The sequence below is a fragment of the Pleurodeles waltl genome, chromosome 2_2 (genome assembly GCF_031143425.1).
Source record: "Pleurodeles waltl isolate 20211129_DDA chromosome 2_2, aPleWal1.hap1.20221129, whole genome shotgun sequence".
NCBI lineage: Eukaryota > Metazoa > Chordata > Amphibia > Caudata > Salamandridae > Pleurodeles > Pleurodeles waltl.
Genome location: NC_090439.1, coordinates 811,513,298 through 811,540,951, shown reverse-complemented (window position 1 = coordinate 811,540,951; position 27,654 = coordinate 811,513,298). Strand labels below are relative to the sequence as shown.

Sequence of the window (27,654 nt, the reverse complement as noted above, 5' to 3'; positions counted from 1 at the left end):
TTTAAACTTGTGGAATCCAGTAGTGCAAATGAGAACCTATATTGTGACCCAGGATGGTGAGTGGTCCAAACTGTCTAAGATATCTAGCAGTGCCCTAGCCAGCCATCAATATATTCAGTTAAAAATCAATTTGGAAAGGGACTCTAGATGAGAAGGTCTCAATTGATTTGGCAATAACAGGTAAACATGTTAAAACAAAGTTTACTGCAGCATCATAGCCCAGTGGTTCTTCTACAAGATCCTGGAATGATTCAGTGAGGATTGAACCTAGCTAGGTTCCACAGGAAAAGTAGTTCTGACTTCTGTGAGCTTCCTGCAACATAAAAAAATAGGACTTCCAGTGAGTGAACAGCTATGCCATGGTTATTGAGAGGGAGTAAAAACGTGATGTCCTTTACATTTGGCAGACATGGTTACCCCTTTTTCGGGACAGGAACTTGCTTCTAAAGAGTAAACACTTTTGTGGAGCATATGCACAATTTGACAAAGTATGTACGATGTAGAGGAGTAGATAAACTTGTTTGAGTGTTTAGTTGAGTCTAAAATCTAGATAGTATGTAATGCTTATTGTTTTTATTGCTTACGCCCACATAGGGAGAAATTGGCAGAGAGATGTACATAATTAAGCAAGGTGAAGTTCAAGTTCTTGGAGGACCTGATGGCAAAACTATTCTTGTTGCCTTAAAAGCCGGTGCCGTGTTCGGAGAAATCAGGTACGGTACTATATATGATTGTAGGGGACAGTTTAAGAGTTAAGAGTACTGATGGCCAGATATGGTTTGCAACAACTCTACTGTTTTTATGATCTCGTATTCCTAATGTTAACGTGTTTATTTTATATCATGATTACTTAGCTTTTGCTAGCAGGGCACAAATCTATTTGCGATATGAAATCGGTCATTTTATCCTGAAAAAAATGTTAGCTTTTTTAAGATAGCAGCTACCAGACAGATAGGAGTAGTAACTGTGAAAAACCTCAGTAGCCAGTTTATCTTAGCATGAAAGGTATTAAAAATCCCTGTGACCTCGAGGTACTTAATCGTATAACTGCCACCCCTTCTCTTCATCCAGTGGCACGATGTTTACGCAAATAACATGTATGTTTCCGCAACCTAGAGGAAACATAGAATCCCACTGTAAGTGATAAACTGTCTCACAGACATCAGGTTTTAACAACTAATTCTAGGTGACCTCTGAAAACACTATTAAGTTATGCAATAAAAATAGTGCCCCATGAAAAAAATATTTATGAGTGAGCAGCTGCTTGCCTGCGATGGAATAAACTCACGCTCCCCCCCTCCCCCCCACCCCCCCGCACCACGGTGGCTGTGGGGGCCTTTGTTACGCCACTGGTGGATATCCTTAACAGTCTTGACTGGTGGCAAATCAACCACCGCCTGCACTTTGCGAGTATTCCACTGTAAGAGTGCATATGACACATCTACTTTTCTTTAAATATAATGTTTACAGGTCGGCATCATCTTTTTACTGCTAAAACATGCCTCCAAGGCTTAATGTCTAGACTCAAACTGGATAAGAAGACAAGTAGGTTTATTGATACAGCTTCAAATATGACAAAGAAACTATTGCAAGGGCATGAAAATCTGCTCACGCCCTTGACACCTACCTAGAAATGGCAGCTGGAGTTGTACAAGTGGGCAATGGCTGAACATACTGTGAACAAACACAGAGATCAAACGAGTTATGACCATGAAATCAGTATCAAGATAGTCAGGTGAAAGGTCGCTCACCTATTTCTTTTACTACATTGGTTCTCCTTCCCCTGCTGTTTACTCTGTACCATGTCTTTACTGACAATTATTGTAGTCAATATGTCTTGATCATTCATTAGCTCGGGTTTGCGAATCTATCTATTTATCTTCTGAACCCCTCGCCCGTCCACTCAAAAAGTACCGTCACTGCAAAAGCGGCCTGTATAAATTTTTATTCTGGGCTCCGAAGGGAACACAACTAAGTGTTTCAGTGAAACAAAGCCTTGCTCACGATGAGTGACGTCATTTAGAAGTTTATTTAAATGCACCACGTGCACCCGTTACTATGAACGTACAGAAAATACTGCTTGACAGCCTAGCAATGTGTACTACGGTGATTCCTACAATATAGCGTGTCAATTCATGTTACCCAACAATAATTACACCGTCTCTTAATAACATTGTACGATATACAGGCGAAGGCATTGGCATGATTATCATAAATATATGTTTTTCTTCCATTATGATTAATGAATAAATTCAATCATATTAATAGCCAAACCAGCCCCGTGGGCTGTACACATGCTACCATTTGGTGATTTCATACTTCAATTCATGTTGCTCAACAAAATAAGCAATAATTACACCGCCTCATACTCACATTATACTGTATATTTGACAAAGGCATTATCATAATTACATTCATTTTATGAAAATAATGCATTTAGTGAATTTAATCAATTAAATAATCATAGTCTGTATTCCTGTAGACTACAGATCTCAATTCCACAACTTGCCATCTGTCCCCAAAGTTTGTTTGCAAATTAAAAAACACACAAATTCACAACCTACCTCAAAAACATATTTGTTAAAAAGAACTTGAAAACTTGCTCAAAACAACAATCACCATGCCAGGGTACGAGATATAAGTCAAGGCTTCTTACAAATCTTGAATGAATGAATGAAAAGATATGTAGAGCGCACACCTACTCTAGAGCGTCCCGGTGCTAAGGCAAGTACAGATCAAATACATCATGTTATAGGCCAAACAAGTGGATTTTATCAGCCTACAAATGGAAGCCTCGTCAGGCATATTTCTAAGTTGGAATGGGAACTGACTCCAAATCAAGGAGGCTCAAACAGAAAAGGAGGAACCGCTACATCTTTGCCATTTAAAACAAGAAACCACTATCAACCGTGCACCCCCAAAGCGCAGGACCCAGGGGATAGTATCCTCAATACTGGTTTTGAGATAATTGGTCCAGATTCCATAGTAGGCTATCACAAGAGCTTTAATTATAATTCTCTTGCCCACCAGAAGCCAGTGAAGCTGTTTAAGTACAGAGACACAGAGGTCCACCTAGTCATCTTGAATTGAAGATGGACTATGGTGTTCTGCACAACTTGCAGGCGATGTGTTAGGTAGTCTGGTAGGCCAAAGTACAGGACATTAGACTAGTCCAACCTGGATAGAATCACCACCTGGACAACTATTTTCTGTGCTTCCCAGGGAATAAAGTCCAGAAACGTCTTTAACACTTTTAATATCCAAAAACAGGTTTTCACCATGGAGGAAAACTGGGACATAAAAGAAAGCTGATAATCAAATAATGCCCTCAAGTTTCTGGCTACCTCAGTGGGCCTCATTACGACTTTGGCAGTCTTTATGGAAGACCGCCTTGGTGGTGGCCAACAAAAGATCACCATGTTGGCAGTAATCCGACAGCCGCATTACGACTCACACCGCGAAGACGCCAAAGAACAGACACAAATTTGACACCGCCAGCAGACAGGAGGGCGGGAAAGAGGCGATTCCACCACCAGAACCACCACAAGGACACATTTCCATGCGCCAGATTACGAGCGACAACTCAGCACAGCGGTTCCTTCACAGCAGAAAACCATTGGTGATGTGAACCACCGTCCTCAGAATACACCACTGTTAGAACACAACACCACAGTGGATAGTTTGAATATCCCACACCTGACACACATACACACACCAGACACCTACTCACAACACTATACAACACACCCCAACACAACCCACAACCCTTTGCTACAAAATCGATTTACACATACAGAGAGCAGGGAAATACAGTCAAATAGCACCATTCCACCATAGGCAGAGATACACATCCCAGCCAGCACACACAACACAACTGCACTGCCAACACAAAACACACATGACCACACACACACACCACAAGTGTCCATCACCAACTATGCCCCACTCACACCCCATCAATCACCCTGCACTGCACCCTTACACTCATAAGACCCCCCACAACACAACCACTACCATGTCCCCACAAAAGCACCCACGGTTCACAGATGATGAGTTGAGGGTCATGGTGGATGAAATCGTCAGGGTAGAACCACAACTGTTTGGAGCACGGTCACGCAAACCTCGATTGCCAGGAAAATGGAGTTGTGGCAGAGAATAGGCGACAGGGTCAACTCAGTAGGCCTTCCCCCCCACTGTTCAAATCTTGGAAGGAGAAGGTCTTGAACATCCTGCATCCTGAGGGCCTGGCTGGATTACCTGGCGGACTGGACTCTGGTAAGTGCACACAACCACCATGTCACGCAATTGTCGTTACTGCAGGCTTCCTCACCACCCAAATACTCCCCAATGTACTGCATGTCTCACTACACATCCCGCCTATCCTCCTAATGCCTTCCTCCTGCATGCTACACCTCCACCCAGCCCAACTGCCCACACAGCCCTTGGCAAAGGCACGCCTAGCATGGGCTAATACTAACACTATGACTCCCACAATGCACAAGCCCATATGCGTGAATACCTAGAATATGCACATCCCATCACATCCCTTGGAGGTACGCATATTGTAATAGCTATACCAACTAGATGGTACGACTGAGGACCACTACATGGCAATGACAGCAATGCATTGGTGCAAAACAAGGCTGAACACAACTGCAGTACTGTGACTAATCCAATTGGCCACTAATCAGGATCCACAACCCAGAAAGTCACAGACCATGGTATGGTATGTTAGATGGCAGACTCCGTGCACATGCACAGCATGTACAAACAGGATATTTAACCTTGCATACTCCCATACCCCCACCTACTGGGACGCCATGCTGCTATGTCCAGCCATCTACCACTCACAAATACCAAGCCTGAATAGTCACTATCTAACAGTGCAGAACAGTAATGTGAACTATCAGTCTGTACCAGTACCCATCCACACAGGCAGATTTACTAAACCTGAATAACACCAAACTAAATGGAGTATGGTACACATGTCACAGACCACTAACACCAATGGTATGCTGTACAGCATCTGTCATTGTCATTGCTGGGAACCATGTCAAGCCACTGTATGCATATGATTAAGAGTTACCCAAACACATCTTCAATATCTAACTCCCTCTCTCACTCCATCCAATGGTACCCCTGCCAGTGCCACCATGGAAAGGATACCAGAAACTGTCAGCCCACCACAGGATGTAGACCCCAGTAAGGACAACACACCTGGATGTCTGGACACCGGCGACCTACCTCGCCTATCTGGGACACCTTGTCAGTCTACCAATCCCTGCCTCACCCTGCCCACATCAAACCCCCAAACCCTGTGGCTTCAACATGACAGCCAATGCTTCATCCCCAAACCTGTGTCCCAAGGACAGATCAAACTATTGTGTGCCCCACAGTACATGGACCAGAGTCAACCCCTCACACCCCTGACAATGAAGGTCCTGCGAACACTGGGAGTGGGCACACTGTGTCGGGGGCACAGGCAGATGGGGGCAGGGAGTGTGGGAGGAAAGATGTCGGCCAGCGGATGGGGTCCCCAAGGGACTCTACTGACCAGTCTACCATCTCCCAAGTCCTGGGAGCATACCAACAATCCCAGGACAGGATAGGCCAGATCATAACCATGTTGGGGGAAAACCAAAGGCTGCAGAGGGAATACCACAAGGAGGTCATGCAGCAGTGACAGGCCCACAATGCCACCATGGCCTCCATTGCAGGGGTGCTTAGGGATATCAACACCACCTTGCGTGCTTCCTCTACCCACCAGCAAGCCCCTTCCGCTAGCAACACACCATCTGACCCATCCACATCAGCGGTAGCCAGTGGAATGGAGGCCATGTCAGGGGGACCACAGCCCTCAGATACCTCTCCCTCTGTAGCTGGAGAACCCCGCCGCAAACGTGGACGTCCATCCAGACATCTGGCTGGAGCAGATGCCACGACCACACCCACTGCCAGGAAGTGACCCTCACCTGATTTGTCTCCCTTTTGTGCCACTGAGACACCCTGTTGACTGTTCAGTGACATAACTCCATCTCCCCATAGGCAATTAGACACTGGTCCTGTGCAAACAACAGCTGTACCCCCTGATGTGATGATTCCATCTACCATGACCCCACTCATCACCGCTTGGACAATGTTTGCACCATATATGTTTGTCACAATTTCAAGATATGCACAATAAACACCAATGGAACACAGCTATTGTATATGTGTCTTCATTACAACATCAACAAAAGTCATGATTGCCATATGTGAGATGGCTATGCACTACTACATCCAACAGGCAGTGTAATCAACAACAGAAGGAGGCACCCTCAGCAGGAGTCACAGTACAACAGATATGTTCCAGGACACGTCAGACAGTCCAAAATCCTGACCCACACGAGAGTATAGTCAGCATGCAAACCTGCAAAATAACAATGACAGAGAGTACCATCAGGATGGAAGGAATGGAGCCACACAAAGCACACATGCAGCACATAGAGGTCGTCCCTAGTGTAGATTACCTCCTAACCAGGATCCCCCAGAGATTACCTATACAGCACTAGTCATAGACTATTCATCATTAAGCACTGTAGCTGCCATCTGTCATTTACAACTCTCCATTCTGGAATTATTCAGCAATGGCTAGTGATTATAAAAGCCTCAAGCCATAGGTAGAAGAGGCACATGTTTCATTACCACAGTCAGTAGGTGGAATGACTTGAGTACAGGAGAATGAAGCACACATTGCTCAATACTGGTCTGTACATTGGAGATTTGATTCAAGGAAACTTCAGAGGGTACACTTGTTAGATACGAGACATTTTTACTGTGCACCTGACATACAAATAGTCTGCTCCCTAGCACACACATAGGAATAGGACCACATCACTCCACCACTTATGAGTCAACCCAGGAGGAACCCTTGTCAGCAAATCATGTGGTTATACAACACTTGCCAACCCACATTCACCATACCTGTATGTCACTGGAAGTACTGCATGATGAGCTCAGTCCTAGGGTCAGCTGCACCTTCCGCCTCTGCCTCCTCATCACTTGCCATGTCAGCATTACCAGCCACGGGTCCAGCTGCCTTACCCTTATCAGCTAGCAATGGTATCTTATGTCTCAGGGCTAGATTGTGGAGCATGGAGCATGCTACTACTATCTGGCATACCTTTTTCCAGTGAGCAGAGGAGGGCACCTCCAGATAGGTCCAGACACCTGAATCTGGCCTTCAGGAGGCAAAATTTCCTCTCGATTGCACGCCTCATTGAAATGGACTTCCCCCTCCGTGTCAGGGTACCTCACTGGTGTCAACAGCCAGGGAAGGCTAGGGTAGCCAGAGCCACATGTGTGAAACAATGTAGGACCAGTGACATAACAGGTACAGCGACAGGGAAGATTTTGATGACAGATGCAATAACAGTGACCCACATTCAAATGCATACATACCAAGGAGCCAGGCCCTCTCTGTGTGTAGTCGTGCCAACATGTGTGGGACATTGATTTTCCTCAAAATGCAGGAGTCATGGACAGATCCAGGAAACTTTTCTGTGACCTGTGAGATGTACTGGTCTGCCAGACACACCAGCTGAACATTAATGGAGTGGTAGTTCTTCCTGTTCCTATACACCTGTTCATTGGCACTGGGGGGAACCAGAGCTATATGGGTACCATCTATGGAACCTATCACATGAGTGATCTGTCCCATATCATAAAAGTCTGCCTTCACATAGGCCAAATCCGCATGTTGGGGGAACCTGATGTAGCAGTCTAGGTGTTTCAACAAGCCACACAGTACATCCTTCAACACAAGACTGAACATTGACTGTGACATCCCTGCTGCCAAGCCCACTGTATTCTGAAAGGAGCGTGTGGCAACAAAGTGTATCACTGACAGGACTTTTACTGTGGAAGTGATGGCATAGGTATTGCTTATGGCTGGTAACAGATCTGGCTCTAACTGTGTACTTAGATCCATGGTGGTCTGACAATTCAGATGATAGGTTTGTAAGATATGCCTGTCCTCCACGGTTGCAAGGTCAACTAGTGGACGGTACACTGGTGGTTGTCTCAATCTCCTCATGGCAAGATATCTAGGTAGAGGAGAGAGAATGTACATTGAGGAATGCACTTGACACATGTAAGATGAACAAGTCAAAATAGCACACACCTAACACTGTTGGACATGCCTAGCACTGCTGACATTTACAAAAATGGGCATGCAGAACAATGCTGAACCTGTAAGTCGTTTAGGACATATGTCACATCTGTAATGTACCATACGTGGCAGACTGGGCTGTCCTGCACTGATCATTAAAAAAGTAATGGGATACATCTAAATCTTGCCACCACCTATGTGCCACCAAGTATCTGAGCTAGGCCATCAACAGATATACTGGCACATCACTTCACTGTGTCTTGCATGTCACACGTGTCAGCACTACCATGATGGCACAACATGGGGTTACTCCTGAATTGTTCTAATATGTGTATGGCACACATTTATTGGCACATCAGTGCATGAGGTGTGAACAAAAGGGCAGCCGCCTGTCCTGCAACACTGGACAGATGGAAGTGATCCAAGTCCACCGGCGTATGTTATCATGGCGGTTGCAACCGCTGTGCAACTTGCCATTCATTAACATTGCTGCCTATGCGGGATGGGGGCCAATGGCGATGACCACCAGTGGTGACGGTCATATACGTGGCGGCCATGACCGCCATTTTCTGCAGCCTTGCTCACTTGACTCCTGACACTGTTGCTAGAAAGATCTCCACGAGCTGAGCTGCTGTGTACTGTCTCTGGGAGCCATCATGCCACATCCTGCAGGTGATAAGGCCCCAGCCTTCACCCCAGAAGAGCTGGAGAAGCTTGTGGATGGGGTCCTACCCCTGTATGAACAGCTACATGGGGCATCAGAGGAACAGGTGAGCCCAATCCCATGGCCTTATGTGATAGGGGTGTGTGTGACGGTGTATACAGTAAGTGTACCGGTGAGTGAGTATAGATGCATGCAGAGGGCATCAAGGGAAGGGCTGTGGGCAGAGAGGATGGGAATGTGTGGGTACTTGGTGAGTCTGATGTGTACAGGCCTCTCCTGTTAGTATGATGCCAGTGTACATTACTTTCTCCTTGTGTTTGTCTCATCCATGCAGGTGATCGCCCCTCAGAAGAAAGGGATCTGGTGTGCCATCGCCAAGGAAGTGCAGACCCTGGGGGTCCAAAGCCGGCAGAGCACCCATTGTCGCAAGCGGTAGCAGGACCTAGCCACTGGACACGGAAGACCGCAGAGGCCCAGCTGGGAATGTCCTCCCAACGAGGGATGGGAGCCTGTCAGACTCAGACCCCTAATGGCCCACATTTTGCGGTTGCCTACCCTGAGGTGGATGGGTGTTTGAGACCAGCATAGCAGCCACAAGGGGGTGAGTACTGACTGTATCCTGGGACTTGGCTCAGATTGTATGGGATTAGCTGCCTCACTGTATTTTATGTGAAAATGTAGTCACTGCTACATGTATGTAGACTTGGGGGGTAATGGGTAGTAACCACCCGGCCTGAGCATTAGTTGTAGATGTGTCTTGATGGTTTGCTGTCAGTGGATGTACATCTCCCATATCCAGAATTCTACATGTCTGCATTGTGGAGAAGGTTGAATCAGATTGGCACATGTGTGACTCTATCCTGCCTTTACTATGGATTTGAGCTTGTGTACCACCCTACCCATTGAGTATGACCTGCTCCATTTATCTGCATTTGGGCATTTGTGACTCTAAGGTGTCAGTCAACTCCCATCTGTATGGCACACCTGTATATGCAACTGTGTGACTCAGCTTTTATCATTGGGACCATAGAAATCAGGTACTTGTAATGGTGTTGACTTCATGTGAGGCATCTATTACATTTCCACCACAGATATGGCTTGAACAGGACTGGAATAATGGCTTGACAGTTGTATTCCCATACATTGGTAACCTGCTACCTATTGGATATGTGAAGGTTGGTCAAGTAGACTCATTTGAAATGTAGCTTTGAAATGGTCTCATTGCAATCATCGTGCATTTCTAAGCGCTAGACTTGTTGGGATGAAACCTTGAACACAAGGTTAGTACTAGAGGTGGTAAGTGCATAGACAGAGCTCGTCATTCACAATGTGTAATGTTAATGCCATGTATGCCAGTGCTTTATCAATTATAGTCCAACATATCTTATTAGCTGCCTACATCATGTCCCAATTATTACTTGGGGACATATCTGATGAAGTTTGAAAATGTCAGCTACCCCTGGCCTGGCTGAAGTGGGTGATTAGGACAGGATTGGGTATTGCATGACTGATGACATGTTGATGTGAAATGAATATTGTATTTCCTCTGCTGAGGCAGCCCTATGTAGTAGTGTGCTGTCTTGTCAGTGCCAGGGAGGTGGTGTTGGACCATATATGCATATTGCATACATGTATTGACTGTCAGAGATGTGTGTTGTCAGGACTTAGGTACAAGTATTCCTAAATCTGGAATGGTGTGATTGAGGGTGGTGTTATGATGTTGGGAAGTCCTAATGGTGAAAATACATGTGTGGTGGTTTTGTATGTGGACCATGATGTCATATGTGTGTTCCTGATGTTTATCAGTTGTGACACTGCACTCAGTGATTCGGTATGGATGTTTAATATGTGCAATATGGGCCATTGTAGATGCACTTAGATGTATGATTAATTGTGATACACGTGTGTTTGGTGTCTACAGATCGTCCTCAGTGATTAAGTCAGACTAATCACATGCCTGTACCCATAACTTGTGTTGTGCACATCAGATATGACCTGTATGACTGTCTAACTTGTAGTGGATTAATCAGTTATTAGATTCAAATTGCCATTATTGTACAGTATTCTGTGGGTCAAGTAATGTGACAGGTAGATGCTATGTGGTGTGTGAGTGTAGTAGTATCCACTGTCATGGATATCTCACAAATGACATGTTCTGATAAGCTGTTGTAACTGTACAGGCCTGATGTGTTTGGTTCAGTCAACTGCACTTCTAGTGCGTGACAGGAGTATGGAGAGGTATGATGTGAATTCAAGGAGACATTTGTACTTTATCCAGGGCATGATGTGCATGCAGACATAGTTATGGTGGTGATCATGTGGATGACTCCAGTCGTGCAGACTTACTTGGATGTAGATGTATGTGTGAGGGTTGGCATACAGGGGTGGGTAGTGGTGACATGTTGTGACATGTTGTAACATGATGTAGGACATGTGTATTGGCACCTGGGATAGCCTAGGCAGGATATGTATTCTCACAGATTTGCATGTTTACAAGTGTTTATGTGAGGTATGTGTTAACCCTCTCTCTCCCTCCCTCCTTCTCTCTCTGGATTTGTGTGCATCAGCATCATCAGGCAAAGGATAAGGGGCACAGGCGAGTACGGATGCTGCAGGCCACGGGACCTGGAGTGCTGCTACCAGCGACAGCGAGGGACCCAGTGGCACAGAGGGCGAGGAGAGTGCCACGGGAGAGACAGGATCATCCACGTCATCTTCTGAATCCCACTCCAGTGGACACTCCCTGACAGTGGCGGACCCTTCTGAGACCACCCCACAACCATCATTGTCTGCCACCCTCTAACTACCACTGCCCTCCCTGTAGCTCCTCATCCAGTTGCCCGAGCCTGCTCACCCAGGAGGGGGCGTCTACTTTGCCGCAGTCACCTCTGCCCCTGCCCCAGTCAGCCCTGTTGACCTCAGTGAGGAGGCTATTGACCTCCTGAGGTCGATCTATGTGGGTCAGTCGACCATCGGGAATGCCATCCAGGGACTGGCAGCTCAAGTCCAAAAGGGAAATGCGTTCCTGGAGGGCATTCACAGTGCACTGGCTGGCCTACAGAGATCCTTTCAGGCTCTGGCCTCCACACTGACGGAAGCCAGTCAACCTTTGTCTACTGTCCCTCCTCCACCTACCTCTTTCCAAACCCAAACCCCTCTTCCCAAACCCAGCCAAAGCACACAGACACACAAGCGTGCATCAACCTCAACAGCCATAAGTACCACTGACAAACACAAGCACCACAAGACCCACCACCGGCATGCACACAAACAACACCCACCACTGGCATTCACACAAACAACACCCACCTGCAGACACACCAACATCCACTACCTGCACCGACTCCCCACCTCCCCCTCATTCATAGGCACAACACCAGACACACCTGCAGCCACCACTACAACACTGAAAGATCCAGCCACAACTCCATCTTACCTGCAGATATCCACCCCAGTCACCACATCCACAGCCACCACAACCATGACACACCCACATACAGCACATCTACCATACCTGCAGACACCACCCCAACAGACAGTCACCCATCCAGCATGGCATATCCCAGCATCTTCTTCCCCCCTCCTCCCAAGACACATAAACACCCACGCTCACCCACCCAACAGACACCCAGCACTCACAAGCATTCATTGCATGCACTTGCACTCAAGACATCCACACCAACATCTCCTACAACCACTCCCTCTACCCCCACTCCCAAACCTTTTTGCCATGACTGCCCCGTGTGTCTAAAAAGCATTCCATCTCAGAGTTTTCCCTCCTCCCTACTTCTCTCCTTCCCCATGATACTCCCTGCCAAGAAGTCGTCCCCTCTCAAGCCCAAGCACCCTTCTCCCAAGCCAAAGCCCAAAGACCCCCCTCCGAAACCGAAGCCCAAACCCCCCCTCCACCTCCCAACCCTTGAGGTGCCTGCCTGCCCCCTTGATGTCCCTACCCTGTGCCACAGGAGAGACATGATCATCCACGTCATCTTCGGAATCCCCCTCCAGTGGACACTCCCTGACGGTGGCGGACCCTTCTGAGACAACCCCACAACCATCATTGTCTGCCACCCTCTTACTGCCACTGCCCTCCCTGTAGCTCCTCATCCAGTTGCCCGAGCCTGCTCACCCAGGAGAGAACGTCTACTTTGCCGCAGTCACCTCTGCCCCTGCCCCAGTTAGCCCTGTTGCCCTCAGTGAGGAGGCTATTGACCTCCTGAGGTCGATCTCTGTGGGTCAGTCGACCATCGGGAATGCCATCCAGGGACTGGCAGCTCAAGTCCAAAAGGGAAATGCATTCCTGGAGGGCATTCACAGTGCAATGGCTGGCCTACAGAGATCCTTTCAGGCTCTGGCCTCCACAATGACGGAAGCCAGTCAACCTTTGTGTACTGTCCCTCCTCCACCTACCTCTTTCCAAACCCAAACCCCTCTTCCCAAACCCAGCCAAAGCACACAGACACACAAGCGTGCATCAACCTCAACAGCCATAAGTACCATTGACAAACACAAGCACCACAAGACCCACCACCGACATGCACACAAACAACACCCACCACTGGCATTCACACAAACAACACCCACCTGCAGACACACCAACATCCACTACCTGCACCGACTCCCCACCCCCCCTCATTCATAGGCACAACACCAGACACACCTGCAGCCACCACTACAACACTGAAAGATCCAGCCACAACTCCGATCTTACCTGCAGACATCCACCCCAGTCACCACATCCACAGCCACCACAACCATGACACACCCACATACAGCACATCTACCATACCTGCAGACACCGCCCCAACAGACAGTCACCCATCCAGCATGGCATATCCCAGCATCTTCTTCCCCCCTCCTCCCAAGACACATAAACACCCACGCTCATCCACCCAACAGACACTCACAAGCATTCATTGCATGCACTTGCACCCAAGACATCCACACCAACATCTCCTACAACCACTCCCTCTACCTCCACTCCAAAACCTTTTTGCCATGACTGCCCGTGTGTCTAAAAAGCATTTCATCTCAGAGTTTTCACTCTTCCCTACTTCTCTCCCTCCCCATGATACCCCCTGCCAAGAAGTCGACTCCTCCCAAGCCCAAGCCCCCTTCTCCCAAGCCAAAGCCCAAAGACCCCCCTCCGAATCCGAAGCCCAAACCCCCCCTCCACCTCCCAACCCTTGAGGTGCCTGCCTGCCCCCTTGATGTCCCTACCCTGTGGAGGTCATTTAGCAGTCAGGAGTCAAGTAGGGGCAAACAGAGGTGCCATTTGTGCCTTTGGCACTTTGGACTGACCAATGGCCTGCTGATTGTATACAGTTATTTATTTTCTTGCCTAATTAACAATTTTAATACATCTGGCCCAACCTGTTGTTGGATTTGATTGTAACTTGTCCTGCCTTTCTTTCCACATGGCTGTTTTGTATTTGGTACCTTTGGTCTGTTTGTGTGTAATGTGTGTGTGTGTGTTGGTTGTGCTAGCTGTAGTATTTGGCCTGCATGTGTGTGTGTGTAGCCCTGGCATTTGTCCTGCTGTGTATTGTGTGTAGCATATGTTTGTGTTTGATAGATGCATGTATGTGGATTAATTGTGTGTTGTTTGTGTTGAGATGTGTAATGGGGGTGTTGTACCCCCTTGAATGAGTTTTGTGTGTGTGTGCTTGTGTGTGGTGATGAATAGGTCATATACGTTGCATCTTGTGTTAGCGTGGTATGACATCTGTTTTGTTGTATGGCTGTGTGATTGTATATCTTGGTTGTCAGGTGTTGTAGTATGTATGTGGTGTCATGTGGAGGTATGTACTGATATTGCTTGTCAAAGCGTTTGTGTAGTTATGGTTGGGGTTTCATTGTGTGAATCGGTGCTGTTGTGTATTCTTGTGTTCGACTGTGCCGGTGCTGTGTATCTGCAGGTTGCTGTGTGTATTGCACGTCTGTATTGGTCTTAGTGTGTATAGTATGGGTGTGCTTGTGTGTAGCATGGGTGTGCGTGTGCGTATGGGTGTGTGGTTATGTGTGTGTGTGTCACCTGCTGCCTCGGATGTGTATGCTGTGTGTGTGTACTTTGGGTTTTCCCTACAGAGTCAGGTGGCTGTGTGTACTCACAGTTGTTGTCTTTGTCACTGCTTCCGGAGTCGTTATGCGAGCAGGAGCAGTGGGAGGACTTCCAGTTCGGGTTCGATGGCGGCTCCAGACTGGTATGTGTTCCTGAAGATGAGTGTCTCCTTTTATAGAGTTGGTTTCCAACAGGGTTTTCGTGGTGGTGCGACTGCCTTATAATGTGTTTGGCGGGGACATGGTGTTCGCCGGCCTGATGGTGGCTACTGCCGTCCGTGGTGGCATGACCGTACTGGTGGTACTGGTGGTAGATTGGCTGTATTCTGTTGGGAAGTCCGCCATGGTCATAATCTGGCGGTCTTCTTTGCCGGCCCGTTGGCAGTACGACTACCACCGCCGACATGGTGGTCCTGGTACTGCCAAGCTCGTTATGACCCCCTTAATCTCTTGCCCAACATTCTGACCATCCTGGTAATGGGTTGGGAACAAACAGCAGCATTTCCCTCTTGTCTGAGTTGTAATGTAGGTTGTTATCTCTCAGCCTCCTCATAACTGCCTACCTACATTCCCAAAAGGTCTCCTTTGTTAAGGCAGAGTCACCCTCATAGGATAGCAATAACGTAGCCTCATCAGCATATGATATCATTTTAATGCCACAGGATTCCACTAAAAAGAAGTGGAGACATATAAATGTTGAAAAGAGTGGGGCCCAGTGCTGATCCCTGAGGCACTCCACATTTAAGTGTCTTAGCATCCGAGTAATAGGGCTTTATCCAAACTGCCTGTTCTCTGAGATTCATAAAGAAACTAAACCATGTCAAAGTTGATCCTCTCACCCCAATTGTTGCAAGACTTTGGAGCAAAATATCATGAGAAACATCTTAATAGTTTCGGTAATTTCCGATAATGCAGTTTTCGTGCTATGCAAATCAGAGGGTAGTAGTACTACAAAGAACACACTTTTCAAATAGAATTCAGTAAAGCGCAAAGTACAAATCACATGAAATCATAGGGTCAGTGCTAGAGTGGTAAGGAGTTCCCTGCTACCCAGGACACCATTAGCAGTGAGTGACCAACCCACTGTGGCATGTAATATAATTAGGTGCCACAGCACTTGTAATCCACAGTTCAATGGATGGTATCACAATGTTGAAGAATAGACCATAGTTCATATTATTCTTGTATCCAAGATCCAAAGTTTATTGTATGATAGTACAGTCCTTGATGTACTCCAAGATACTGTGTAACATTAGGAAAGGCAGCGAACACGCGTTTCGTCAAGTGACTTTTTCAAGGCTGGAAAAAAATTGTAAGTATATATACAAGAACTGGGATAGTCTTTTGGATGTGGTAAATCAAGAAAATTAAAAAGTTGGATAGAGCAATGTCCTATAGGACCCCTCCGATACCATGAAAAAAAGCATAAAACATTAGTCAATAGAAAAAACACAGTGTCTGTGTAAGAGTAAATAGTGATAAAATAATAATAATAAAAAGAAGAAGTCATTAGTGAGTCACCAGATGGTGTAGAAAACATGCTCCTACAGAAGAAAAGTGCCTTAGAAAATACATAATGTGGCAAGCAAAGTGATATTAGGGTATGGTATGGAAAAAACATAATCAGCTGAGGTAAATCAAGGTAAGTCAATGAAAAACTGTGAGACTTACCTAAATCATCAGTGTCACAAGTCTTGTATTCACAAAGGAGAAAATGTTCTTGGAACTGAGAGAAACAAGTAGCATAATTATAGGAGAAGGGAAAATGCACCAATTAATTTTTGTAAATCATGTCCGCATTAGTGTGGCAATTAAATAACAGTTGGTTGTTTGATAATCTAATCTCACTGACCTTTGAAGTCGGTGTGAAGTGAATAGTTTGCATCCGTAGAGGAAATCGTCAAGAGAAAACTCTTCCTGTCCAGGTAAGTAGTGGTAAATTCCCAGAATCTTTGGAGCTTAGTGAAACAAATAGTAAAACTATAAGAGGAGGGGGAAAAAGCACCAATTATTTTTTATATATAATGTTCCTATTAGTGTGGCAATCAAAAAAAGTATTAGCAATTAGGTACAACTGACCTACACAGTCACTGTGAACTGGATAGGTTATGTCTGTAGTGGAAGCCGTCATTATTACTACCTTCCCATTCAGGTAGGTAGTAATAAGTTCCAGATTCTGGAAGCTGTAATGATAGTAACCAAAAGCCAATTAATGTTGATAATACCAGAAGAAGGGCTGAACGTTCCATTTTCAATCTGAGATCAAGCATGCATGGTAACTGAGTGCACACCATGGGTATCAGGATAAGTTATCACCCACAATAATATTCTTGGGAATAGGCCTAGTGCAACTAAGTTTGCACTAAAGGTTTTAAGTTACGTTGTTAACCCATGATAGTATAACAGAGAAAGGCTCCTACAGCAATGCAATTGTGTTCATAACCGCCTTGAAACATGGTAGTTTACATTATAAATATGTCAGTATCTAGTCCCCTCTATGGATAAGTACCAAGGGTTCGGGTGGATTATAAAACCATAATGGTAATTATTAAAGCACTATGTTTGTATATAAAGCTGCATGAGAAAGTGGCGGTTTGCATGGTTAAAATAGAGGCATCCTAGTCCCCTCTACGAGAGCCCGCAGTAAGTGAACTAGTAATCACGGAATCAGCCCCTCGTAAAGATAGGCCTGTCTAAGTCACATTGCTAACAGACAGTGTCAATATATGGTATGGAACATAATAAAATCGGAGAAACCTAAAAAGGAATTTTGAATCTAGTCAAACAAATTGATAGTAGTGGTGATGGAATGACAAATTGCTGTCCCATATGGACTGAGACTTAAGTCAAAACATATTTCCTTGCAAAAGCGGTTATGTGAGTGCCACTTCACACATAACATACTATTGGACTACACTCTCTTGGTGCTCTCTCTGTCAGAAATTATCTATCCTCCACTACGTTTCCGTGCTATGACGTGCTCTGAAACCAGATTGTGAAGGATGTAAAAGATTAAGGCCCTCATTACAACCCTGGCAGTAAATCCCACTTTCCGCCGTGCAGAAGACCGCCAACATACCGCTGCGGCTGTGGAATTCCGCAGCAGGTATTATGACCCACAGCTCGGAATCCGCCACAATACTGACACCTACACAAGTCCGCCACACCAAAGGTCAATGATAACCTGGCGATACCAAAACCGACACCGTCAAGCCAACAGGAATACGCCCACACTATCACGACCCACGAATCAACGCAGCGGTCATTCAACCGCGGTAATCCATTGGCGGTTACACACCGCCGCGATCAAAATACACACACACTTACAAAACACAACCACATTCGACAATTCGAAATACACACACCTGATACACATACACACACCACACACCCAATCCAATATAAAACACACACCCACATCACCCACAAACCCTTACAACCAAAAATGTGAAAGAAGGCCAGTGAGAGACCCTACCTAAAACAACACCAGCATCCACAGACACACAACACCATCACTTACACAACATCCATGCACCTCAAACAACACACACCAACACATCCCCTCACACATCACAACCGACACCACCTCACACATCACCCACACCACAACATGGCACCTCAAAGACACCCCAGGTTCTCTGAGGAGGAGCTCAGGGTCATGGTGGAGGAAATCATCCAGGTAGAGCCACAGCTATTCGGATCACAGGTGCAACAGACATCCATTGCAAGGAAGATGGAGCTATGGCGCAGAATTGTCGACAGGGTTAACGCAGTGGGACAGCATCCAAGAACACAGGGTGACATTAGGAAGAGGTGGAACGACCTACGGGGGAATGTACGTTCTGTGGTATCCAGACACCAGATTGCTGTACAGAGGACTGGCGGTGGACCCCCACCTCCTACCCCACAACTGACAACATGGGATGAGCAAGTCTTGGCAATTATGCATCCTGAGGGCCTCGCAGGAGTAGCAGGAGGACTGGACTCTGGTAAGACATATCTTTGCTACTTTACCCCCCACACCCCACCTGCATGCCTTCACATACCGCCACCCTTACCCTCACACCCATCACCCCAACAACCCACAGATACCCAACTAACACAACCCACACATCCCAAAACCAAGCCCTGCATGTAACACCAATGCATGGACACCCATCACCAAAGCATGTCCACCCATCACCAAAGCATGTCCAGTACAGATACTCACCCAGGCCCCAAAATCGCCAATCACACAAGGACCAAGCCAATAATGCAAGCAAAGGAGTAGAGGGTCACTCACCCATTGCACAAGATGGCACACACAGATACAATGACTGCATTTACACCCGCACAGGACCCATACCCAATGTCACCGGACAGGAGGTGCCAGACATGTCCAGTCCCCCCACAGAAGAGACCCACAGTGACGACAGCAGCTCTGCACGCCTGGATCAAGATGACCAGCCCGGCCCATCAGGGACCTCAGGACAGTCGGTTCCCCTGATACAGTCCCAAACCACCACAGAGCCTCCCCCCTCAGGAAACACCAGCACAGCACCCACCCAGCGGGCTTATCCCTCTGTCCCCAGGACACGTCAATCAGCATGTGTCCACCACTACAGGGAACCCAGGCAACCCCACTAACACAGGACAATCAGGGACCTGGGGGAAGTGGCAGTGGGCATACGGTTCAGGGGACAGAGGCACAGGATAACAGGGAATCTGGGAGGACTGCTGTGCGACAGGGGGAGGACAGGCCCAGGGAACCCACTCTCCACAAGGCACTCTCCAACATCATGGGTGCTTACCACCATTCCCAGGAGACCATGGGCACAGTACTGGCCAAGTTTCAGGAGACCCAGCGGCTGCAGGAGGAACACTACCTGGGGATCAGGGAGGACTTGAAGTCCATTAACACTACCCTGGTCACCATTGCATGGGTGCTGGCAGACCTTCTCAACACCAGGAGGGACACAGTGGCACACCAACTGGCTCCTGACACTAGCCTGAATGATGAACAGCCCTCCACCTCCGCCGGCGCTAGTGGACAGGAGGCACCGCCACAGGAACAACAGGCCACCAGCACCCCACCCCCTCCAGATGGAGAACCACCCCGCAAACGGTCCCTGAGATCCAGGAACAAGACAGAGAACATTGCCAAGACCCCTGCCAGGAAATTAGACCCCCCTGAATGTCACCATTCTGTCCCACTATGTCACCCTGTCCATCCTTTAACTGCCATTGCTCCACTTACTATGCCCCTTTGGACAATGCACCTGTGAAACAAATAGACTGAACTCTGACATGGACATACCTCCACCATCACCCCAGCCCATTTTACAACCCCCTCCACTTATTTGCACAGGAATAAACACACTTCAATCACAAATCAATCTGGAGTCAGTCTGTGCTTTCACAAATGTGTAATTGCAATATCTATGGAATATAGCAATGTCAATTTACTTGTTCACACACCAATGTAACACAGCTGTAGGCCAGGAGTAAACATAGCAGAGGGCACAAAGTGGGACCCAGATCTGTGAAATGGAAAGTCAAAGTGACAAGCCAGGGTCCATACACTGAGTGAAAATGACAGACTTATGCTAGCTCCAACAATAGTATGAGATGTGGGAAGAAGTGACATCTTCTTACCTGTGTCTCACTGGAAGTATTGCATAATGATGTTGTTTCGGTTGTCGATATCCTCTTCTTCTGCCTCCTCTTCTTCACTGTCCACAGGCTCCACAGCTGCCACAAGACCACCATCTGGCCCATCCTCCTGCAGAAAAGGCACCTGGCGTCACAAAGCCAGGTTGTGCATCATACAGCAGGCCACGATTATCTGGCACACCTTCTTCGGTGAGTAGTATAGGGAACCACCTGTCAGATGAAGGCACCGGAATCTGGCCTTCACGAGGCCAAAGGTGCGTTCTATTATCCTCCTAGTTCGCCCATGTGCCTCATTGTAGCATTCCTCTGCCCTTGTCCTGGGATTCCTCACTGGGGTCAGTAGCCATGACAGGTTGGGGTAACCAGAGTCACCTGCAAATGTCGAGGGACAACTGTTAGACACACACTAACCCTTAGGGACATCCCCATACCCAGACACCTATGTCAACTGTATTGGGACCTTGGCCTCACCAATTAGCCACACACAGTGCCTCAGGAGTTGCCCCATCACATAAGGGATGCTGCTATTTCTCAAAATGTAAGCGTCATGCACAGAGCCAGGATACTTGGCATTCACATGGGAGATGTACTGGTCTGCCAAACACAGCATCTGCACATTCATCGAATGGTAGCTTTTGCAGTTTCTGTACACCTGTTCATTCCTGCGGGGGAGGACAAATGCCACATGTGTACCATTAATGACACAAATGATGTTGGGGATATGTCCCAAGGCATAAAAGTCACCTTTCACTGTGGACAAATCCTCCACTTGAGGGAAAATGATGTAACTGCGCATGTGTTTCAGCATGGCGGACAACACGTTAGAGAACATTGGCTGGGACATCCCTGATGACATGGCCGCTGTTGTTTGAAAAGACCCACTGGCCAGGAAATAAAGTACAGACAGGACCTGCACCAGAGGGGGTATCCCTGTGGGATGACGGATAGCTGACATCAGGTCTCGCTCCAACTGGGCACACAGTTCGAGGGTTGTTGCACAATCAAGTCTGTATGTGATTATGATGTGTCTCTCTTCCATTGTCGACAGGTCCACCAGGGGTCTGTACACCGGAGGATGCCGCCATCTCATCACCTGCCCCAGCAGACATGGCCTATGGAGGAGAACAGCGAGCAGAGGGTCATCCAATACTGAGGTATCACAGTGTGTTATTTGCAGAAACGTTAGTAATCCGTAATGTGCCGGTATCTGTCTGTATTTTCGGCCTAGATAGGTGTTACGCAGTTTTTATCCATCCCATGTGGCCCCCTGAAATGACGGCTGCCTGACGTGTAAGGTGGGACAAGGGATATGAGGTAACTGCGCTGGCGTTGTACACCTTCGCGGTGGGCAGTCGAAGACCACGGCGCAATTCTGCATTGGTTAAAATTGGGCCCTATGGGTCCCAGGAGCCAATGACGATGTACGCCGGCAGTGACGGTATGCACCGCCGCGGACGTGACCACCATTTTCTCTCTGTTTACTCACTTGATACCTGACCTTCAACAGGAAAGGACCTACACTGCAAGTGCTGCTGTGACCTGTGACTGGAAGCAACAATGGCTACAGTGTCTGGGGAAAGGGCCCCTGCCTTCACTTCGGAGGAGTTGGAGAAACTAGTGGATGGGGTCCTCCCCCAGTACACGCAACTGTACGGTCCTCCAGACAAACAGGTGAGTACACTGTGAGCATGCTGTGTGGGCAATGCCTGCTTTGAGTGGTGTGGATGGAAGATACATGGGGGGCTGAGGCCTGCATGTGCGGATGGTGAGTGTATGTGCGTCAGGGCATGGATGGGAACTGGTGGGCAATGAGTATGATGGTCCCGATGGGTGAGTAATTTCCTTTCCCCCTGTACCATTCCTCTAGGTCAGCGCCCACCAGAAGAAGGGTATTTGGCGTGCCATTGCCAAGGACATCCGGACCCTCGGGGTCTACCACAGACGGAGCACCCACTGCCGTAAAAGATAGGAGGACCTGCGCCGCTGAAGCAAGAAGACGGCGGAGGCCCAGCTGGGGATGGCCTCCCAAAGTGGAAGGGGTGCCCGTCGCACCATGACCACCCTGATGTCCCGGATCCTGGCGGTGGCCTATCTGGAGTTGGATGGGCGCTTGAGGGCATCACAGCAGCCACAAGGGGGTGAGTACACTCTCATTCAGCTGACTCTGCGCGCATTACAAGGTGTCTGGGTGGGGGAGGTGGGCAGTGGGTTCCCCTAGGCCAGGGTGAACTTGGTAGGCAAGGTCTCTTGTGAGGCAGGCAATGTGGCACCCCAACCCCACTAGTGGTAAGAACCATCTACACCTAGTCAGGCTCCTGTGACTTCCAGGTGTGCAGCAATTGGGCTAAGGCCTCGTACCCCATGGTCAGGTGAATTTACTAGGAACTGTTAGTGCATGGCGTAGTTCTGAGGGCTGCTCCCTGTGTGTTGTGTCCGCCAATGGTAGTGGTGTTGCATTCACTGAACATGTTTTTCTTCTGTCTTCTCCCCCTTTATGTGGTCTCCCTTTTCTTGTGTGCAATAGTATCATTAGGCAGAGGAGCACTGGCACTGGAGCAGGAGGGAGCTGCAACCCACTTGGCCCTGGAGGGTGAAGCAACGGAGTCTGAAGCCACCAGTGGGACGGAGGGCGAGGGGAGCTCCACGACGGGGACAGGAGCAGACACCATTGAAGGCAACTCCTCCTCTGATGGGAGCTTCCTTGTGGTGGCGGGCACCTCTGTGCCCACTGCATCAACAGGTACAGCCGCCACCCCCCTACCAGCACCGCCCTCCCAGCAGCCCCTCAGTTTGTGTCCTGTGTCCGTTCACCCAGGAGGGTGGGCATCTCCTTCGCCCCAGGCACCGGAGGCCCTGCCTCAGTCAGTCCTGCTGCCCTCAGTGAGGAGGCTATTGACCTCCTGAGATCCCTCACTGTTGGGCAATCTACCATTTGAGAGGCATTTGCAACAAACAAATGCATACCTGGAGGGCATTCATTCTGGCCAGGCGGCCCAACAGAGAGCCTTTCAGGCTCTAGCCTCAGCACTGATGGCAGCCATTGTCCCTGTGTCCAGCCTCCCCCCTCCAACTTCCTCCACCCAGACCCAATCCCCTGTACCTCCACCTATCCCAAGCACACCATCAGAACAGCATACACACACATCAACACACAAGAGTGGACATGGCAAACATAAGCACCACACATCCCACAGGCACTCACACAATCACCATACCCATGCAGACACACCAACATCCACTGCCTCCACTGTGTCCCCCTCCTCCACGTCATCCTCCTCCCTCCCTGTCTCGTCTCCACTCACACCTGCATTCACTACATCCTCAGCCACTACCTCCATCACCAGCACGCCCATCACCACACACCGCTCACGTGCAATCACCACCCCCACTACCATTCACGCATCCCCTGTGTCCTCTCCCAGTGTGTCTGTGAGCCCTCCTCCAAAACTACACAAACGCAGGCACACACCCACCCAACAGCCATCCACCTCACAACAGCCTCTGGCCCATGCACCTTCACCCAAATTCAGCAGACGTACACCTCCTACAACCACTACCTCTTCCTCCACTCCCAAAACCCCCTCCATCTTCCCATCCCAGTGTGTCTAAAAAACTTTTCCTGGCAACCCTTGACCTCTTCCCTTCACCTCCTCCCTCCCATCCTTCCCCTAGGGCCAGGCTTTCCAGGTCCCAGCCCAGCACCTCAGCCACCAAATCCCCAGGCACAGTGGTGCCAGCAACTGCGGGGTCATCAAGTGCGCCACCCATCAGGGCTGCCAGTGTGCCACGTAGCGAGGGCAAGGAGATTCCACCACCTGCCAAGGTGAAAAAGATGCCCACAACCCGGAGGGCGAAGCCGAAACTACCAGCTACCAAGGGCTCAGCAAAAACAAAAGGGGATAGTGGCAAGACAAATGCGGCACCATCAAAGGTGGGGAAGGGACAAAAGCATAAGAGCAGGTCAGAAGAGGGCACGGTGGCACCGACTGAGGGACCAGTGTCACACCTTCTGTCCACGAACACACCAACCTGTACGGCGGCGAACACCGCTAGCTGCCCCGCCACCACAACCGCCACCTGCACCGCCACCTGCACAGCCACCGGCATGTCTACAGCCTCAGCAACAGTCCCCGGCCTCTTCCCCAGTGGGCAGCCGTCCGAGGCTGCAGGAGACGTCCTGCTGTGTCCCTCAGCAGGTGCTGACCCATGCACCACTGCCAGCACCGCCAGCACAGACACCGACGCAAGCACCGCCACCAGCCCCGCGACATGCGCGGACAGTGGCACCACTGCTGACATGGCTACCATCCCCAGTGGTCAGAAGTCCAAGGCTGGAGGACGTTCCTGGACAGCTTCTATGAGGCATGACTTCCATCACTGTTTGCACCTGCAGGTGGAAGGCGTTGCCGCAGCAGTGTGGGGTATGTCGTTGCTTCCATGGCGTATCATGCTACCTGTACCTTGGCAATCTCGTGGCACACACACCCAGGTGAGGGAATTGTACTGGCCACACTGCACGTGGAGCATTCTGGGCACCATGCCCCTCCAGACCCAGTGGAGAAAAGCATCCACTTCCCGAGTCCTTTAAAGGATGAAGCACTCTGGGCACAAGGCCCCCTCCAGAACCAGTGGAGAAAAGCATTCACTACCTCAGTCCTTGGCAGGATGAAACACTCTGGGCACCAAGCCCCCTCCAGAACCAGTGGAGAAAAGCATCCACTACCTCAGTCCTTGGCGGGATGAAGCACTCTGGGCACCAGGCCCCCTCCAGAACCAGTGAAGTAAAGCATCCACTACCTCAGTCTTCAGCAGGATAAAGCACTCTGGGCACCAGGCCCCCTCCAGAACCAGTGGAGAAAAGCATCCACTACCTCAGTCCTTGACAGGATGAAGCACTCTGGGCACCATGCCCCTTCCAGAACCAGTGGAGAGATACATCCACTACCTCAGTCCTTGGCAGGATGAAGCACTCTGGGCACCAGGCCCCCTCCAGAACCAGTGGAGAATGACATCCACTTGAGATACTGTGGCTTTGCATTCCCCAGGATAAAGCAGTGGGCAAACCACCCACTGGAGAGACTTGTTAGACTGTGGCTTTGCACTCCCCAGGATAAAGCAGTGGGCAAAACACCCACTGGAGAGACTTGAGAGACTGTGGCTTTGCACTCCCCAGGATAGAGCAATGGGCAAACCACCCACTGGAGAGACTTGAGAGACTGTGGCATTGCACTCCCAAGGATACAGCAATGGGCATGGAGCCCCCTCGTGCAGCAGTGGCATCATGCGTTCATCGGGCTGAGGTGCCCCCTCCCCCTCCCCCTCCCCCTGAGGTGCCTGTATATTTTCGGTCTGATGCCCCAGCAGTGTTCTCTCCGTTTCCAGTCAGGTATCTAGTGTGGGCTTCGCCCATGCCTTTTGGGTCCTGTGGTCCACGGACAATGATTGGTACACTATCCGGACTTGTGTAGTTGGTGTACATATTTGTATATACTGAATTTAGATTTTTGACTATCAGATTTTTCATGATTACAATCGTTACAATCATTTCCTTTTGTACTTGCATTCTTCCAGGGAGTGATGGGGTGTATATGTAATGTTGCTGCATTTATTTGTGTGTATGTTGTTGTGGGTGAGGGTGGGGGTGGGTGTATTGCATGTTGTGTGTGTGTGTCACTCTCTTCCCCCCCCTCCCCTGTGTTGTGGATGCAGTATTCACTGTGGTCATCACCGCCCCCATTCTTACTCCTGGTAGATGAGAATATACACCAAGATTGATAACACCTGTAGTTTGGGCTCCATGGCGTCCTGGTTCCTCGTTGGGTGTCGAGAGGTGAGTGTTTTCCCTTCTGTGTACTGTTTCCGCAGTGCTTTTAATAGCGTTGGTTCCACCCCGGAAAAGGTGGCGGATAGGCGTGTTAAAATACAGTGACCGGTACTTTGTCTTCCTCCTGTCTGTTGGCGGTTACCACCGCGGTGTTTGTTTCTACTGCCATGGCGGTCTAAGTGTTAAAGTGGCTGTCTATGTTGGCGGTTTCCGCCATGGTCGTGATTCCATTTTTTTCCGCCAGCCTGTTGGCGGTATTACCGCCGCTTTAACACCGACCGCCAGGGTTGTAATGAGGGCCTAAATGTCTGCAAGAACTCAGGGAGTTGGGTGCTGATTATTTTTTATAGAATTTGCGAGGCAGCTGGTAACAAAGAAGAGTCCTACTGTCAGCATTTGTTTTTTTAAAAGAGGAATGACACTTGCACTCTTCCAAGATTTAGGGTCATACCTGACTGCAGAGAGGAAGTGAACAAATAAAGATAAACTGGGCAGATGGTATCAACTATCTGCCTCAAAATGTGTGGGGGGCACATATCTAGAAGAGAGCCGGATCTCCTCATCAGTGTTTAATCATCAAGGTTCTTTAATGTTTAAGGCCAGAATATATTTAGATTCTAGTCTCTGTCGCTCTTTTTCTCAATCTACCTTCGCAAAACATGTTGTTTGTTATCAATTACCTTGTACAGCATAGCACTCTAGCTCCCCTTCTTTGCACTTGTGGGAGTTCCTAACCACTGGATAGTTTTTCTTTTTGCTTTAATGTATCTAAAGTGCTGGAGAATCATTTTGTGTACCTGTAGGGTGGTGCTGCCCACATATATCTTAGGGCAAGGACATTTGAGAATGTAGACTGGATAGTTAGTTTTACAAGTCAAGTGATCTTTGATCTTCAACTGTTTGTTATTGTATGGGATAGGTATACTGGTCAGCATTCTTATCAAATCAACATGCTTTGTATTTGTTACATTTGGTAAACCCTCTGCGTGGCCTCAAACATACCTCTTTTTCAGTTTTGATGCTACTTTGACCAATTAGTCCATCATTAATCTAGTTCTCCTGTAAGGGATCTGTACTTTCTTGCTAACTTTACCTCCAATCACATGATTACTTCTAAGGAGATACCACCAGTTCTTGTGCAATATCACTCTTTAATTGCCATGCTCTCTATGATATGAGGTACTAAATCTTCCCATGATAACTTCTTAGCCCTTAGATTTCTGGTCTATGAACAGAATGTGCTCTCTTTTTATCATGGAGACTTGGTTTTGATCTGTATTCAATACTTGATCCTCCTATCCCCTA

General features: G+C 48.4%; 1 protein-coding gene across 1 annotated transcript in view; it reads left to right on the top strand.

Moving 5' to 3' along the window:
* Window positions 1-27,654, top strand: part of CNGB3 (cyclic nucleotide gated channel subunit beta 3) — a 749,182-nt gene that overhangs the window by 568,607 nt on the left and 152,921 nt on the right. Inside the window, exon 16 of the mRNA XM_069219226.1 lies at window positions 595-713. Coding sequence (XP_069075327.1) covers window positions 595-713 — 119 coding nt within the window. The remainder of the gene's footprint in view (window positions 1-594; window positions 714-27,654) is intronic.